This window comes from Rhamphochromis sp. 'chilingali' (genome assembly GCF_963969265.1).
Source record: "Rhamphochromis sp. 'chilingali' genome assembly, chromosome: 3".
Lineage (NCBI taxonomy): Eukaryota > Metazoa > Chordata > Actinopteri > Cichliformes > Cichlidae > Rhamphochromis > Rhamphochromis sp. 'chilingali'.
The window spans coordinates 37159731-37178912 of NC_137931.1; the positions used below are offsets into that span (position 1 = coordinate 37159731).

At 42.8% G+C, this 19182-nt stretch overlaps 1 protein-coding gene across 1 annotated transcript in view; it reads right to left on the reverse strand.

The window, feature by feature from the left end:
* Window positions 1-19182, reverse strand: part of grin3bb (glutamate receptor, ionotropic, N-methyl-D-aspartate 3Bb) — a gene marked incomplete at its 5' end in the record, with an annotated part of 70102 nt that overhangs the window by 15966 nt on the left and 34954 nt on the right. Inside the window, one exon of the mRNA XM_080879137.1 lies at window positions 6553-7193. Within this exon, the coding sequence (XP_080735263.1) occupies window positions 6553-7193 (641 nt within the window). The remainder of the gene's footprint in view (window positions 1-6552; window positions 7194-19182) is intronic.

Below are 19182 nucleotides of genomic sequence, written 5' to 3' on the forward strand. Positions count from 1 at the left end.
AAACTCCAGCAGACAAAGGGAAATGATCAGACAACTGAACCCAGAGCTGCTTCTGCTGGCTTTGAATCTAGGAGGACACCATTAGAAGATTGAACAAACATTAATGAAGCTCAGCTTTTAAATAAGAAAAAAATAACATAAAAGTGCCCAATCATCCAGGTAAGAAAATCCCAAAAAAGTTGATGTTGTTCATCTGGACGTAGTGTTTTCAGCAGGAGAAACGATTCATCATCATCCAAGTGGCTTCTTCAGTCTCGGCTGACTACAGGTGTGCCCAACCTTATAAATAGTACATTTATGTTATGACTGTAACTAGCCCACTGAATGACATGTCATAACCACTGATCAGCAACCACTGATCAAAGACCATGAGTACCATTCACAGAGAGTTAGGAAATGGCTGCAATCACAGCATTGTAAGAGGGTGATTGATTCCAGTCAACTGAGTTTTTTTTCTTACCCCTCCCAGTTCAAATGCATCAGACTTCCTATCTGTGGAAGGCTGTTTACCTCAGCTGCCAATACTGGATGAGAAGCATTTGCCTTGATTTACTTTTTTTTTTGCCTGTCCAGCTCAGCACTGTAGCAATCAGAATTATTGTCTCAAGGCCAAATAAAATGCCCAACGGATTTATTTTTCCAAGTGGATCATTATTGGTCCACTAGATCTTTATTATTATTATTATTATTATTATTATTATTATTATTATTATTATTATTATTATTATTATTATTAATTTTCTTTTATTTATTTATTTATTTTTGCTTTTAGGTTTTGACAAACACATGATTGAGGGATAGGAAAGGGAAAGACGTAGACTTAGAGAAGTTCAAGAAAAGGAGAGGGGAAAGAAAAACAGAGGGGAAGAGGGACAATGAGAAAAGACATTAAGAAGTCCACTGAATCACCTGCTGGAAGAAAAAAAAAGAAAGAAAACAAGCAAAAGAGAACAATGGAGACTACAGCAACAACCTAGATAAGACAAATATAAGTAATACTAAATAATAAATATTGAATGTTACTGAGCAGCACGCAAGACCGACAACGCACGGTATGCTTTGAAGCAGGAGCCAAGGAAGTTATAATGTGTGTCTGTGAACACGTCTGTGAGCACGCTTGTATTCAAAAGATTTCTCCATGTAACTATCTGATAGAGCAGGGGTGTCAAACTCAAATACACAGTGGGCCAAAATTAAAAACTGGAACAAGTTCGCGGGCTAACATTAATATTTATTGAAAAACAAGTCTTCCTCCAGATTTAAGAATGAATCTCTTCTTATGGACTCAAACAAGTTTTTCTGAAAAACTGAATATGGAACAAGCAAAGTTTAATACTAAACAATATATATATTAGCTGTATAATACCAGTAGGCCAGCTCTAATAATAATTTGGTATGGCTTCGTATGTAGTTAGGCTGCGGGCCAAATATGGCCCGTGGGCCAGAGTTTGACACCTACTGTATGTGATAGAGAGTGTGGGGAGCCATAGCCCTGCCCCCCAGGACATGAAGCAGGCATGGAGGAGATCCAGGCCCCAGACATCTAGAGGCCCAAGGAGGACTACCGGAGGGGCAGCCGCACCATCCTCCTGGAAAGAGCTGAGGAGAGCCCCATACAGGGGGTCACCCAGCAGCTGTGGTGCAGAAGCTACAGGTGACTGCGGTGACGTGTCCGCGGGCTCTGCCGGCAGCCAGTTGCACCAGAGTGGGCAGAGCCCCGGGCCCAAAGGCCCGAGGTCAGAGAGCCCCCCACCCTCCGGAAGGAGCCCGACCGAGCCACGTGCACCAGGCCCCGTCAAGCAGCCACCAGGAGTGAGTCAGTGCATACCTGAGCACCCAAACACCAAGAACCACCAATACACCGACGGCTGAAGGCATCAGCCACCAGCAGGGAATGTGGTGGGGGGAGATAGGCCCCCGCACCTGGGGGCCTGAGATGTTCCCAGAGACGTGGAGTCTAAGACCCGACCTGACACATAGACATAGACAAACAGGCACACACAGACACAAACATGCATTCCTGCCCTCATGCACACATATACCAATAGTCAGCACTCGCCCAACATGGAGACAAAAGAAATGAACACTGTATACCTTGATTTACTCTTGATCAAACTCTTGATTAAACAAAAGGAGTCCGATATGAGTCAGAAATGAACTTGTTTATCGACATTTTCGTATGCAGCCCTGACTTCATTTCAGGAGATGAAGCTTAATGTGAGGAGGAAGAGGATGAGATTTTACTAAGGTTACTATGTTACTTGAAAAAATTTATTTGTAACTAATTTCTGATTAATTCTCCATTTTCAAAAGTAATTAGTTACTTAGTTACTTTTTAAAAACATGATTTACAACCTGAATAGGTAATAAAGTGATAGACCTTTCAGCCCAATTCTACTTTTTCTGCATAATCCATCATATAAAATGTAATCAAATGAAAAAGTCTCTTTTTAAAACTGGATTTATTAGTTTTAATCTTTTAACTTTATGCATCAAGCCTATATTTAATTATATGAAATATTCTCTGACTGGAAGAAATTTGTTTAACATTTAAACCTATTTTCTGCACATTCCAGCACATAAAATAAAATATTTTTTTGTGTTTACACTCAGTCTTTCAAATAGATGCAAGTAAAACACAACAGAAAATAAATCAAATCAAAGACTCAGCAGCACTGAGTCCTGTCGCCTTTTTTTTCACCTGTTTAGCAGGAGTGGAGCAGGCGGAGGTTTGCCCGGTGCCACAGCGGTCATGTCAGTGGGAGGATCCGGGGGTTTCACATTCCCATGGCAGCGTGCTAGGTACTTGCTCAGAAGTTTAGGGGTTTTTTTTCACTGTAAAAAGAAGTTTTCTTCCCACGCAGTGAACAGCGGACGCTAATGTTTTTGTCACTTTTTACAGAATCGAACTCAAAGTAAGGTCAGTACTTCCACGCTTTAAACGCTGCATGGTGATACTCTGTCCCGCACTCTATATATTATCCATTGTTGATCTGCACACGTCTGTTACCACAAGCGGTGCACATGCTTACGTCATTATCATGAGACACTCTCACAAACAAAATCACAGTTTGTGGTAGGGCTGCTCGATTATGGCAAAAATGATAATCACGATTATTTTCACTGAAATTGAGATCTCGATTATTTGACGATATTTATTTAACAATAACAATGTATTGAATAATGACTTTAAAGATTGTCAAAAAATAATATAAAATAGTGTGCAAATACTGATAACAGTGCAAATGTTTGCAATATAAAAAATAAATGAAAAATGTAAACATCTATGTTTAGTAAACTTTGCTACGGTGTTGCTCTGTGGTGCAGCTACAACACCGTAGCAAAGTTTACACACTATGTCTACTTGATCCACGTCTGACTCCGTGAACCATAATGTTTCCACACCACTGAAGTTTTTTTTTTACCTCTCTTTTCAACCAACAGCAGTCACTCTCCTCTCCAAATAACTTCTGCTTAGCTTTCCGAGCTTCCCTCGGGTCCTCTTAATCAGCGGTCCCCAACCCCCGGGCCTCGGACCGGTACCGGTCCGTGAGTCGTTTGGTACCGGGCCACAAAAGTTGAGGCTCAGGTGTGAAATGTATAGTTTTCAGGGTTTTTATCGGTTTTCAGCGTTATTTTGTTATCGTTTTTATCGTTTACTCGGTTTTCCGTGGTCTTTTCACGTGTGTTATGAATAAATTTTATTTTTTTCGGTACCGGTACTAGTTTTATTTTGTTGTATTTATCCGCGACACCTTAAAGGCCGGTCCATGAAAATATTGTCGGGCATAAACCGGTCCGTGGCGCAAAAAAGGTTGGAGACCGCTGCTCTTAATTGTTGTGACACGTGTTCGAAATGCAGGGAGGTGCGCTCGATTTGCCACACGGAGCAGCGCAAGAGTAAAGCACGAGGGAGGGGCTAATAATCGGCTCAGTCATTTTTAATGATCGTTGAAAGCCCAGATCGTAATCGAGATTAAAATTCGATTAATTGAGCAGTCCTAGTTTGTGGGGCAACCGTGGTTCAGGGGGTTGGGAAGCTCATCTGTAACCGGAGGGTTGCCGGTTCGATCCCCCTGCTCTCTCTGTCCTGGTTGTTGTGTCCTTGGGCAAGACACTTTACCCCTCTGGTGTTGGCCAGAGGGGCCGATGACGCGATATGGCAGCCTCGCTTCTGTCAGTCTGTCCCAGGGCAGCTGTGGCTACAACTGCAGCTTTCCTCCACCAGTGTGTGAATGTGAGAGTGAATGAATAGTGGCATTGTAAAGCTCAACCGGTTTTTAACATGAAGCGCAAGGATCCGATCCCCCCTGTGGTGCGTCATAAAACTAAGGCACTGTGTGTGTGTATGTGTGTCTTCCTGCTGATCACAAAGTGTCATCTTTCCTCACCCTGTATATGGTGTAATCCCTTTAACGGTCCACCATACACAGGCATAGGTGAGGCCATAAAGGGGAGGAAGTTTACTAAATAAGAAAACAGAACCTTCACATAGGATGTGTCTGCAGTTAAACACTATAGCCTCCCCCACCATTCTACATGTGGGGGAGGAGACCAGAAGAATATCTAAACATACAGTTTGAAACAAGGTTTACAAATTTAAGTACAATATAGACAACTATTATCAAAATCAACCTAACAACTACCTCTGGTTGTCTCGTTCCTTCATATTTTTGTTTCTTTCTCCTTCGATGATAGCACAGGTATGATGCTTTATATCTTGAGTCTGAAGGCGCAGAAAGTAATTTAAATGTTCCTCATTCACACATGAACGCATGTAATTTCTCCTCTCCTCCGCCTTTGGCTTAGTATGTATGTGGCCGGTCTCTTGTCACCTATGTGCAAAACCATTAGGCAGACGGAAGATGTCCTTCCCAGCCAAGGATTCAAATATGGTGGAACATGGCGGATTTCGCAAACTGGCAACTGCTCGTGTGCATATTTAATAGATTAATCATAAGTCTATGTGTTAGGTTACTGATAGCTAAACTTATCAGTTTTTTGGAAGTTACACATTAATCTATTTAATAGAGAAATACTTTACTCATAAATATATCTTAAAGAATGTCTGACTGCACCTTCAAAGTCTCTCAGAGTAATGAGAAATGCTGGCACCACTTTGGATCTCATGTTCAGAAACACACCTTTGGTTAATGGCAGCAACTGGTTCAAATACATCAATGATCCCCATGAAAGAAACATTTTGGTTTCCATCAACACATTATTCTTCTGAGGCTGCTGGAGGTTAGAGAGTGTGAACTGTAATAAACTTCCTCATAAATAACAGCTAGATCCAACATGTTTATTTCCAACACACGTACTGTATATATGAATATAAGGCAGTATTAATATAAACTCCTCCTGCCTGCAGGTGTGGATGGTGTAATCAAATTCACCTGGTTTTTCCATCAAACAGTTGTTGGAGCTGAATCTCAGTGCTGACAGTAAAGCTGAAATAACTCATTAAATCTACCATAAACATTAATTGCTGCACTACTTTCTAATTATGAGAAGAATTCATGTTTAATTCTGAGAACAGAGTGATGTATCCGTTCCTTTCAGTCAGAGCAGCTTCAAACATGAGACACACAGAAGGGTGACACTGGTCTGTCGATGAGAGCTGTGTTTTATCTCAAATGCTGAATCTGGGACGATCTTCGGCTGCATTCGAGCCTCTCTGTACAGTCTGCATATTGACGCCTACCTCTGCAGAGGCTTTAATCCTGTTACAGTTTCCTTCTTATCGGCTCTGCCTCCAAACGAGCTCAGCTGCTGTGTTTGTGACAGCCTCCTTTGTTTCAGCAGTGCTTGCTTCATAGTTCAGTCACGTTCCAGAAGGTTAAAGGTAATTTATCACCAATAATTGATAAATAGGGGTCCAGGAGTCCAATGGGGCTTTTAATAAGATTGTAATTCCTCTGTAATTAATGGAATTTGAATGCATTTCAATGCAATTGATGGAACTTCAATGCAATTGCATTTTACAGTACAGTAGAGACAAACTATACTGTAGTTAATTTTAAGTACTGCATAATTTCTTGGTTATTTTGGAGAAAAACAATATTTCCCCATCTTGCATCTTAAGCACACTTTGCTTTTCAGGGCTTGGGTCGTATTATAAAGTGTTACTCAATGTTTTTTAATTAACTTGATAATTAAATAAAATTATTTTGTCTCCGTAAGGGAAACTTCTAAACCATCAGCATGGCAGACTGAGGCACAGACTGATGAAAAATGATTTCTTCTGTGCTTTTTTTGAAACAGATTTACATAAAACTGTATTAAGTATGAAGAGTCAAAGCTCTAAATGATCAGGCCTGCTCCATGTGACTACCTTACTGTAAGTCTTCAGCTTCAGGTGTGCTCTAAGATGAAGTCCACCTGGTCCTCCCTGTGAATCCACAGCTCTAAGAACACTGGGAGAGTAAAATCTTTTCTTTGGGTTGTGATGTTTTTTGTCCTTGCTTAAATAGCTATGAAAACATCAAATCGAGAAAGGTGAAACCAATTCTGTGATGATATCTAAACTGAGAGACTAAAGTGTCCTCTTACCTGGACAGGTACTGTCCTGAGGTCAGCAGCTCGTGCTTGTTGGGTTTGTCGTAGCAGTTCATCGTGTTCTGGATCAGAGCCAGGTCTGGCCTCACCGCAGTCGCCGCAGCAACAGCCCTGGTGATGAGCTGCAGGGCGTCTCTAACGTAGTAGTCAAGCGGTTTCCGTTCCACCTCACCGTAGGCCAGTAGGCCAAGCGGCAGCCCGATGGTGTGCAGCACGTCGGGGCTGAGCGGCTGACCCAGCACCCAGTGTACCATGGGTAACGTCAGGCCCAGGTCCTGGGCGCTGCGCAGCACAGCCGCTGCGCACTGCGGGTCGGCCCCGAACAGCAGCACTGAGGCTGGTGAGGCTTGGTTCTGCCGGAAGTGTCGAGACAGGAAGTCGTGGATCTGCGTGTCATCGTGAGCCAACTGCGTCAGGTTCAGCAGGGCTCGCAGGTGCCAGGTGACCCTCCTGCTGCCCTCCCACGATGCACTGCTGTGATGGTCTAGGAGCTGCAGAAGACCCCGAGCCTCCTCCCAGCCCCGACACAGCACGGCGGTCCCCTCCCGCCAACCGGACCGCTGCAGAACAGTCAGCAGCAAATCAGACAGACCGGACTCTGGAACACCCGTCACCATCTGCAGGTGGAACTGGTTCTGGAGGAGAACAGTTTTAGAAAGGAGAATATCAATCAGATCAGTCAGTCCTGTTCGTGTCTGGAAGTTAAATCTGTTACTAAAGAGCAACGCTCCACAAACCCACACAAAACCACCAAGAAACAGCTTCCTGTTTCAAACCATCAGAGGAGAACATCAGAGAACAGACTCTGGTTTACATGTTCAGTTGGTCTTGGAAAAAAAAATCTGATATGCTTTTATTTCTGAAGTGTGAACAGATTGTTAGTGACATGAAAACTGTGAACCGATTCCTACGAAGTCCTCACAAAAGTTTATACATGACACACAAAACATACAGCAGAACATACATTCATTTAAAACAGCTTCCTGTGGGTTGAAGCAAACTAACGGAGGAGGGCACCTGTGCTGCTCATTTCCAGCTCCACCTTTTGATTCCTCTGTGGCCACTTCACATGTTTCCACAAGACCCGAGTGTTACTTCAGCGTGTGCGTTTGTTTTTGTTGTTTACACCACATTGCCGGGTGTTCACACTGTAACATGAAGACCTCCCTGCAGGTGTGTTCAGGTATGATAATCAGTCCTGCTGTGACCTTTGAGCCAGGCACTCACCTCAAAGCTGCTGATGTCTCAGCTCAGGTGCGGCTGCAGGTGATCAGTTTATCACCTGCAGCCGCTGATGCTTGAAACCATCAGACAGCTGGAGGCAGATCAAAGAGATGCTGCACTCTCTGTTGCTACGGTGATGCAGGACACGTCCTCTGTCCGTCACTGTGACGATGCACTGACAGGCGGAGCTTTAAGGATTTGAAGTGTCAGACCTGCGAGAACAGAAACGTTGGATTGGCCGTCAGGTCGACACCTCGCTTTACTGCAGTTCACCTCCAAATACGCAGCAGCATGAGGTCACCTGAGGTCACCTGAAGTCAGGACAATGTTTGGTTTTGAACAGATAAGGTTTCTGGGTACACTGTGATGTCATTTCCTGTTTTTACTCTCAGCAGTTTCAAAGGACCACGAAGAGTTCATTTTAAGAATGTTTAAGTTTGAGGACTGTGGCCACGCACACAGTCACACGACGTCACAGATCAGAGACGATCCTCGCTTCAGAGCCATGAGATCACAGCAGAATAATTGGGTTAAATCTGAGTTGAGACACCTGAAATCAAGAGGAGGATGAAGAGGAGAAGGAGACAAAAGCAGTTTGCTCAGGAAGATGATGATGATGATGATGATGATGATGATGATGAAGAGCCCAGTGAATATGCAAGTTCCTGAGCTCCAGAAAGTTTTGTGCGGACTGCAGCATGAAACATTTCCTGAGGAGAAACAAAAAAGCAGCTGATTTTACTCGTTTCACTCCCAGAATAAAAGCAGTGTGTGTGTGTGTGTGTGTGTGTGTGTGTGAGAAACACACTGTGTAGTGTTTTTCGTGTTTGTGAGTCTGTGTGATGTTAATCGCAGCTGCACAGATTTAACCACTGGACCACTGGATGTGTGTGATGGAGGAACAATGAAACACACACACACTGATCTGCAGTGTGCGCACAAACAGGCTGTGATTTAAACTTAGATCACTCTGAGCAGAATGCTGCTCGCTTCTTCATTTCAGAGGTTGTCAGGATGTCAGATGTTCTTCCTTTCATGAACATTTTGTGATCTCAGTACAGAAACCACAATATGAGAAAGAATACTTAATAAAAACACTAAATATAAACGTCATCGCCTCTAACTCAGACATTTGTCCACGACATTCGCCTGGGATCAAACGTATCTGGGATAAACCTGGACCCGAGTTTTGATCTTCTGCTGAGCCTGCAGGTGCTCCATGAAAAACTCATGAGACATCAACCACCAATGAGATCCTGACGCTGAGCTCCAGGTGCTAAATAAATGTATTCAAACACCTTAACACTGGCCGAGTGTGTTTCAGACTACGTCTACACTAATCCAGATAAAATTCAAAACAACGTTTTTGTCTAAAAACACTCCGCGTCCGCACTATAGTTTTCAGGGTTTTTTTGTTTCCGAACAGTTGTTCATCCACACTGAAACGACAGAAAACACTTACATTGCTGTATTGTGCATGCGTGAAACGTAAGACAATTCGGCCTGCCTCATTTCTGTCTGCGGTTTATTTACTTTCTGCCTCTTAGAAACGTCGCGGCAAAATGTCGAGGAAAAGAACCACGTTTTTTAAATGGACTGACAATAGGACTGTCAAAATTGAGACCAAACAAAACAACTGCTGTATAATGCTCTCCACTATCTTAGTTTAGTTGGTCACATGACTGCATCATATGACTAAAATGCATCATTGTTTTCGAAAAGCTCCAGGTTCACAGTCCACACTGTGACGCAAAAACCAAATGTATCCGCTTTGGAGAGCGTTTTCAAACACCTCCGTTTTCCATGACCAAAAACTCCATCTCAGGGTGGACTGAAGGTCAAAACTGAGAGAAAACGATACGTTTTCAAACGAAAACGTTTAGTGTGGACATATTCTCAGTGTTTCTGACTCACCTGGATACAAGTGGTATTTTTCAGCACGGAGCTGCAGCTCTCTGCAGCTTCTCCACCTTTCTCCAGGCAGTGCAGGTGCTGGTGAAGCTGAAGTGTTAACTCTGAGGTCTGTTTGTTATTTTGGAGCCGTCAGGCTGTCGGCTCCCTGCAGACTTAAATGAGGCCATCCCGGCATTTCTGACCAGCCGTTTGGATGATAACTTGTCATCCTACAGGAGAACTGCGAGAAGAACAAACCTACCCTCTCTGATTTACAGAGTGAAACCTGAGATCATCTCCTGACAGGAAACACAGATGAGACCTTAAACACACCATCAAACTCTGAGGAGTTTCTGTTTCGAAAGCTAAAGCTCACCATAAAAATCATTTATTCTAAATGATTTTTTTTTATTAAAGAGTCTCTAGATTTTATGTGTCTGACTGAGACGTGGCAGCAAAATAAGGATTATTTTGCTGTCCACTTAAATGAAATCTGCCCGTCTGGCTGTTCTCTCATTGGAACTCCGCGTCTTTTAGGACGTGGTGGAGGACTTGCTGCTGTTTACCAGGACAGACTCATATGCAAACTGATGACCTCGGGCTTCTTTTCTTCATTTGAGTCACAGATGATGAAGGTGGGTTCTCTGAAAACCTTTTACTGTATTTTAATCTATTGACCTCCTGGACCTGCTGGGGCCTTTCTAACTGAATTTAACGACCTTCTGACATTGATCATTAAACTGGAGAAGGTTGTAATATTGGGAGACTTAAACCTTCATATTGATGACACTTCCTGTAACACTGCTGATGAGCTCATCACTATCACTGAGTCTTTTAACTTTAAGCAGCATGTTTCCGGCCCCACACATACAAAGGGCCACACTCTTGATCGTGTTTTCTCCCTGGGTTTAAATATACATGATGTATGTGTGGAAGATGTCCATGTGAGTGACCATAGTTGTATATTCTTTAATTTGTCATTTTACGTGGATCCTTCACCTCCTAAATTGATGATCCAAAGGCGGATTATAAACCAGGATGCTGCTAGAAGGTTCTCTGCCATGTTTGTCCCTTGAATGGCTCAAAATGATATCGATTCACTTATTTTGTCTTTTAACAATCAATGTAAATCTATTTTAGATACGGTGGCACCTCTGAAACTAAATGTTGTCCATTCTTCAAATTTCTGTCCTTGGATAAATGAAAATATTTGAAATTTTAGGAGATATTGTCGCAGATTAGAATGTTTATGGAAGGCTTCCAAGCTTGAGGTCCATAAGGTACATCTCAAGGAATCAATTTTCTCACTTAACGACATGATAAAAAATGCCAGAACGGAATATTTTGCTAATCTAATAGCTTCAAAAAAGAAAAATCCCAGAGTATTGTTTGATACAATTAAAAACATTGTCTCTCCTGACATTCCTCGTGTACCAGTCTATACTAAATGTGATTGTAATGACTTTTTAAACTATCTTGTTAATAAGGTTGCTGCTGTCAGGTCTAATATTTCTCCATCATCCTCTCAGTATCACACTGACACGTTGCTTACCTCTGATATCTGGTCCTCTTTTACTCCTGTTACCTTACAGGACATCAGTGCTCTGCTTGGTTGAATGAAACTGACTTCAAGCCACCTTGATGTACTTCCTCCATCATTTTTCATTAGTGTGTTTGATTCTATTGGCCCCTGTATTCTGGAAATAATTAATACTTCTCTTTATACTGGCTCAGTTCCCAGCTATTTTAAACAAGCTATTGTTGAACCAATATTAAAGAAACCAAATTTGGACCCATCTCTTCCAAGCAGTTACAGGCCAATATCAAAATTACCATTGGTGTCAAAGATCTTGGAAAAAACAGTTGCAGAACAACTTAACTTTTTGGAGAAGAACAATTTTCTGGACATTTTCCAGTCTGGTTTCCGCAAATTGCACTCCACTGAAACCGCTTTGCTTAAAGTGTCTAGTGACATTCTGATGGCAGCAGACACTGGAGAGTACACTGTTCTGGTTATGTTGGATCTCAGCTCTGCTTTTGATACTGTTGATCACAGCATCATGATAAATAGGCTGAAGGACTTGTTTGGGATTACTGGTGTTGTTTTAAAATGGTTTATGTCGTATCTATCTGAGAGATCCTTTACTGTCTGTATGAATCATGTGTTGTGGGAAACATCAGTTCTGCCTTCTGGGGTACCTCAAGGATCTGTTTTAGGTCCTATTCTCTTTTTGCTGTATATACTCCCTCTAGGCCAAATTATCAGATGTTACAATATTTCATCTCTATGCTGATGACATTCAGTTGTACTGTTCTTTCAAAGCTTCTGAGTTTTATAAATTGTCTTGTTTAAATAATTGTCTGTCAGAAATCAAACAATGGTTAAATGACAATTTCCTTCAGTTAAATGCAGATAAAACAGAAACTTTGATTATTGCACCTGATCACATGCTCTCAGAAATTAGGCAGCATATCAGTTTTTTAGACCCTTCATTTCAGTCGAGTCTCAGAAACCTAGGTGTTATATTTGACAGTTCAATGTCTCTTGAGAAACAATCTAAACAACTTGTCCAGAACTGTTTTTATCATTTAAGAAACATTTCTAAACTCAGACTACTGGTGTCAAAGGCAGAACTTGAGATGATTATTCATGCTTTTATCTCTTCTCGTTTGGATTATTGTAACGGTCTTTTTACATGTCTCAACAAATCAGCTCTGGATCGCCTTCAGTCTGTACAGAATGCAGCGGCAAGACTTTTACCTGGTACAAACAAGAGGTCACACATTACTCCAGTTTTGGCTTCTCTTCATTGGTTGCCAGTAAATTTTAGGGTTCATTTTAAAATTTTAGTTGTAACTTTTAGAGCTCTGCACGGTGAAGCTCCCCAGTATATCTCTGACCTGTTGAAACCTCATGCTTCATCCCGAGCACTTAGGTCTTCAGGTCAGAGGCTACTGGTGGTCCCACGTACTAGATTTAAAACACGTGGGGATCGGGCTTTTCAGGCACTGGCACCTAGGCTGTGGAACTCTCTGCCGTTGTCTTTACGCTGTCTAGACTCCACTGACTCCTTTAAAAAGCAGCTGAAGACATTTTTATACAAACGGGCTTTTAATTAATTTTAACTTGTATGTCTGATCTTATTGTGAAGCACTTTGTGATTTTTATCTGTGAAAATGTGCTATATAAATAAATTCTACTTACTTACTTAAACAAAAAGATTCTGTGACATAAATAGACGACCCGTCAAAGAACAGAAGGAGACTTAAATACACAAGAGGGTAATGAGGGAAGTGGGAACACCTGGGGAGACACAGCTGACACGAATGAACGTGACGCCACAGGGGAAGTAAAACAAAACACACTGAACATGGAAACACCAGACTCTCGAAGTAAAACAGGAAACATGGAGAGACGTTGACATGACGCACAAGCTTGACAACATGAAACACGCAGACAAGAAACACATGACAGACTGACACAGAAGACAGGAAAAGACTCACAAACACAGGGACATGGATGAAACCTAAACTAGACTAAAGACAACTAAATTCTAACTAAAAAATAGCACAAGAACTTAATATATTTCCAAAATAACATAAGAAACCAGTTTATCAGTTTATATTTGAAGGTGGTTAGCTCTATAGTGTCTAGTGGTTGGAAATCAGCAATGCAGGTTGTGAATTATCTGCTTAGATTTTGCTGAATTCACTTAGTCCAGAAAGCAGCAGCAGGTTCAGTTCACAGCCACACAGCTTCTTGTTCCTGCTGTTGTCAGCCTCATCACACACCTGATAGAGTACAGTTCATCTGGTTTGGTCTGTAAGTTACTGACAGAATCCAGAAAGAACAATCACAGGTTGACAGACGAGCCTACCTGTAATCTGCAGACATTTGCCTCACTTTGAGTCGATCGTAAGGTTTTGGTGGATGTGATGACTCTTCTCAGGGCAGCATGCTGGAGATGCCATGAGGCTGATATAAAAGATACCCAGGTATCAGCTCAGTCTCCTTTCATGTTCTCAGGCTCACGTTGTGTTTAACTGAACATCAGAGTTTTGTGTGTTTCAGGCTTGTCTGAATGAAGCCATGGGATGAAAACAGTTTGATCCCTCTGACCTCTGTCTCTCTGGGAAACTCCAGTGGGCTTTCAACAGTTGGCTCTGATCCCTGTCCCCCCACCCGGATCGAACCAAGGCAGCAGCGCAGATTAAAACAAAGCCCGCTGTTTCCCCCGGGCTTCGTGCTCCGTTAAAGCATGTTTTATCAGCTACGCTCAGAGCTGCAGCAGCCTGTCTCTTTGTCCTGAGGAGCCTGAATGCATTGTGGTTCAACAACAGAAACACATCAGCACTGGGAGGAAAACAGAGGCCGGCGGCCCCAGTCCGACCTTCAGAGAGATGACATGCGGTCGACAAACTTCTGCTGCACCCAGTAAACAACGATTAGCAATAAAAGTGCACAACAGGTCCAGTTCATTTTATTGATTTCTGCAGCCACTAGCCATAGCTGTTAGATGAGGCATCTTGATCATCACCTTCAGCTCAGAGGGTCCTTCTTCAGTTTGACCGACTGATCTGCACTGATGTGAGGGAAGGAGACTGGGCTTTTGACCTGTGTAAGTCTTTTATTTCTGCCTCATACGCTCCACCATCACTCACAATCATTTCACATGTCATTCAAACTAAACGGCTTCTAACTCGACCCTTTCACACACGACAACATGACAAAGACAAGAAAAATCTGAGACAGTCGAGCAGGCAAGTGTACTGGGAGAGTAATGACCTGATGGGAAACCAGAACATAGACAGGAAGTAGAACTAGCAAAAATAAAACAGGAAATGGTGAGTCTCTTTGGGTCATATTTCAGGAGACAAGTTTATCTTCAGCATCACTTCTCCCTCTGATCTGAGACCTGATTAAACAAAAAGTCAGCAGGTGAATGTTCTACACAGCAACCTGAGCTCGAACTGAGACACCAATGAAGCTTCATGAAACAGTTCACCTTCTGCAAGAACCATCAACAAGCTTTAACCACAGGGTTCCTCACAGAGAGGCATTCAGGAACATCAGTTCAGGAACTGTTCAGACAGTGGTGACTGTAAATAATGGCGGTTAAATAGAGCGACTGAGTAGATGACAGAGTTGATTTTTCTGTTCTTTCTGGTGAAAGAAATGGAGCCAATCAGTCTAACGAGCTCTCTCTCTCTCTCTCTGTGCTAATGTTGCTGGCTCGTCCATGACGGCAGATTTATCATGTCACAAAATGCTGAGTCGACCAAGAGATGAACTCATTCTTCTGAATTACAGTGAGCTGAAAGGTGGATTGGTTTAAACTGTTTACAGCTTGATTTAATACATTTATCCGAGCGCCACTGCAAGAACCGTCACAGGTTTTAGTTGGAGGAGCGGCGCTTGGCTCGGAGCTCTGTAGCATCCAGCCAAAAGTGTTAAAGATGGATTTGAGAGAAATTGTTCTGTATCAGTACACTGCAGTAAGAAGCCCTGCTGGCTGTCAGTGAACGCCCCCTCGGTGATGTTAGGTGTGTTCCTGTTGGTCCTGGTCTGAGGCCCTGAATCACACTGACTGCTGCGCAACATTCAAGCCAGAGATGAGCTGATGCAGTAACACCGAGGAGTATTTAGAGCTTTGCTGCAGTAAAAGTACAAATGCCACAGAATGAAAATACAGCAGTACAGGTCACAGTCCTGGGTAGGAAAGTTCTGTCAGCGTTCAGTTTTGTGCTTTTCTAAGCGCTTAATGTGCACTGATAGATTATAGAAAGTCAGGCTGTTTTCAGTTTGTGAGGTTTCCAGCTCATCCAGAGATTTTTAAAAAGATTAGAGTGGAAAAATGAGAAAGTGCACCTCACAAACAATGCTGGACTGGATTTAAGAGCACAGTGTTCACCTTTGACCTCTTTTCTGTAAGCAGGTTTGAACCAGATGCTGTGAGACTGCAGACCAGTAATGTCTGCTGAGGTTTTTATGCTATCACAGACTGTATATAAAAGATGGTGCCACTGCGACATCTCCTGGTGTTCTCTCACATTGAGCTCTCACATTGGGTGTTGATCCAAAACTTTTCCTGTATTCGCAGAACTAACACAAGCTGAAACTTGGCTTTATGCTTTGTGTGAACACACCATCAGAGATAGAAATCCTAGAATTTCAATCAGAACTCAAACTCAGCTTTCTTGGATGGTCTGTTACTACAGTAACCTTACAGCAGCCATATTATTGGCCACATGATGTTATTAAAAATACTCCAAAAGGCTCAAACAGAACAAACACAGGCCAGAGGTCCAGTTCAGGTGAAGACAGCAAACAGCTAGCAGCTACAGCCACCTGTGTCACCATCCACCTGTCAATCAAAGAGGCCACACCCCTTAATAAAGTTTATACAGGTGAGTTATGTTATGGAAACATTCTCTCCCTGTGCAGTTGTTTGAAGAGGGAAATTATCTATAGAAACCAAAGCCCCAGAAGCTCCAGACAAATGTAAAGTGAGATTATCCAACAGGAAGTATAGAATAGAGTAGAATAGAGTAGAATAGGCTTTTATTGTAATAACAACAAAATTATGTGTGCTCCATGCCATCTGTGCAGGAATAAAATATAAATAGTAGACAGCAGGCATACATAACAAACAGGACAAATATATACAATCAAGAGCAAAGGCACACAGTGGAAAGCAAAGTGCTCGGAATCAGTGCAAAGAAAAAGAAGACTGAGTAGTCCGCATGTGAGTGGCCTGAGTGATCGGGGTTACTCAGACTGTGGGCACCCCTGCCCCTAACCCTAACCCCAACCCTTAACAGTCCGAATGGCCCAGGGGAAGAAGCTGTTAGTGAGTCTGGAGGTGTGGGATCTTACTAACCTAAGTATTTTGTGCTATAGGGTCTACCTTACAATATAAAGCGCCTTGAGGCAACTGTTGTTGTGATTTTGCGATGTATAAATAAAACTGAATTGAATTAGAATTATGGAAGGAAATCAGCTGACGCATCAGCTGATGTGTGCAGCTCTGAGATCAGCCCCTCCTTTTACACTGTCATGGCTCTGCCCATTTAACCCACAATCTTCAGCTCCACTCCAGTGTTTTCTACAGTCATTGGTCCTTACACTCTGCAGCGCTGAGCTCTGATCTATTCCAAGGTTTATTGGCGAGGCAGGGAAACTTCCTGTCTCATTCTGACGCCTCATTTCACTAAAAGCTCAGCAGACCCGAATCCAGCGCCTGATTGAAGGGGACAAACGGATCATTGAGTCCCCCTGGCTCTCGCTGAGTCCACATCCATCACATCGGCTGCAGAGTACATCACGCTGTCGCTGTTTACATTCTACATTAGGTAATCACTGCCCCACCAATCACATGGGCCCACAGCCAGATGGATGTCGCTGGCTCCAGCTCATCAGGAACAGGTAACAGATCAGATCTGGGTCAGCAGCTTCGAGCAGGAGGAGGTGCTCCATGTGCCGCCACCTGCTGATGTCTGAGGCTGGGTGGAGGTCAATGGTCAGCCGCCACCTGCTGATGTCTGAGGCTGGGTGGAGGTCAATGGTCAGCTGATTTTTACCTGGAATTAAAGGGCTGTTGCATGCTGGGAAAATTTAGCAGCCAGGTAGGTAAGTCTCAGCAGACACACACACACGTACACACACAATGATTTTGCAGCATCTGATTGGATGAGCACAAATGAAAACACAAAGAAAGATGTAACTTATATAAACCTGAAGATGTGACAACACGACTGAGACAGAGGGTAGGATCCGAATAATTAGGAACTGAGAAGTCAGAGACAAAACCAGCTCCTCTGACCAATCAGATTTCAGGAAAGTGTCATCATCCCTCACACTCTGGGAGTCAGAGGATCTGAGGATCCTGATAATCATCAGGAGGAAACACAGAAACTTTATTTTTCTTGTGGCTACAAATTTAAATAAACTTTATTGTTCCAAGAACTTAAATATCTCACTGTGAACTCTCTCTTTGATAAATGTACCGCACATGCTCACAGACTATTTAACTCTGGGATTACATATCGAGCATAAAACGTTCATGTGACCTGCCTCCTGCACGCTCTAACCAGGAGCTTCCACAAAACAAAACAAACCAGTGAGAGATGCCGTCCTAAAGTGTTCTACCTCTTAGAGAGCTCGTGAAGGAGCACAGCTTGAGACAAAGAGCTGATTTAAACGAGCTTGCTGTCAACACTCTGTCAAAACTCCATCTCCTAACATGACTGACTGTCAGATACATTTTTAATCTGATCAGCTCAGGAACCTGACAGAAGGTAAAAAAAATGAAACATTAAAAAGGTTTCAGACTTCGACCTGCAGCTGTCTGTTTTTCTGGTAAAATAATTTAATTTATATGTTGCTATTATCACTCTGTGACCGCAGCTCACAGTGAAGATTTAAGCTTGTCTCCTGTTGCTGCCACACTGCACTCCAGTTTCCTCTGTCCTCGCTGTGTAACGCTTTCAGCTGCTTTTTGTTGTCACTCAGCTCAGACTGATCTGACTTCCTGTGAGTTTTCCTCTTTGATGCTGTCAAACTCTCATCCAGTCTGAATTATTGATGATGTGTGACGCCTCCTGGTGATTACGGTGCTCTTTAAAAAAAGGCATCGGGCTTTGGGATGATGGTGAGTGGATAGTTGTAGTGTTTCTGGGTCTGTGAGCTGATGGCTGAGGTGAGAGGCAAGGTGAAATTTCAGCTGTACTGTGACAGATGCATTAACTGCTGCAGCATCACCTCATTTGACGAAGAGGAGGCAGATCAAAGAGGAAACATCTGCAGGCTGAGAGGATCCAGAAAAGAGTTTAACTCTGGGGATGAAACCACTGCTCTTCATCAGTTCTCAGAACCAGCAACATGAAAAACTCCAGCAGAGATACCATCACACCACAAAATGCAGCACACGCCAGAGATTCCCAACCAGGGTTTATTTCTGCAGACACCGAGGAATGTGTAAGGGGGAATGAATGATTCAGTGAATGTGAGCAAGAATAAATTCCAGATGAGACGCTGGTTTAAGGCTGATATTTGTAGATTTACAATAAGCAAAAAAATTCCTTTGCAGAGTCAGGTTGGTGTGGCAGAAGAAAAGGGAAGCTGCCCCTTAAATATCTAAAAAAACCTCAGACAGCATTCCCTTGGATGTGAAGAGCTCCTCAATATCAGTTTATTGTTCTAGTTTGAAATTCTTTACATCCAGCTGAAACCTGCCTGCTCTCAGACTCAGACTAAAGGATCAAAGTGTAGAGGCAGCCGAGAGCAAACACAGCTAACTCTGCTGGACTGATACCCACTCATCCACTTCTAATCGATCAACCCATCTTTCACTTCTCCACTTCAACACTGTTGGTGGTGGAGCCTATCCCAACTGCTGAGTCTCCAGTCTGTTGCAGGGCTAACACACAGCGACAGATGACCATTGTCTCTGATTAACTCCTATCACAGGTCAGAATCAGGTAACCTGACCTGCTGTCTTTCAACTG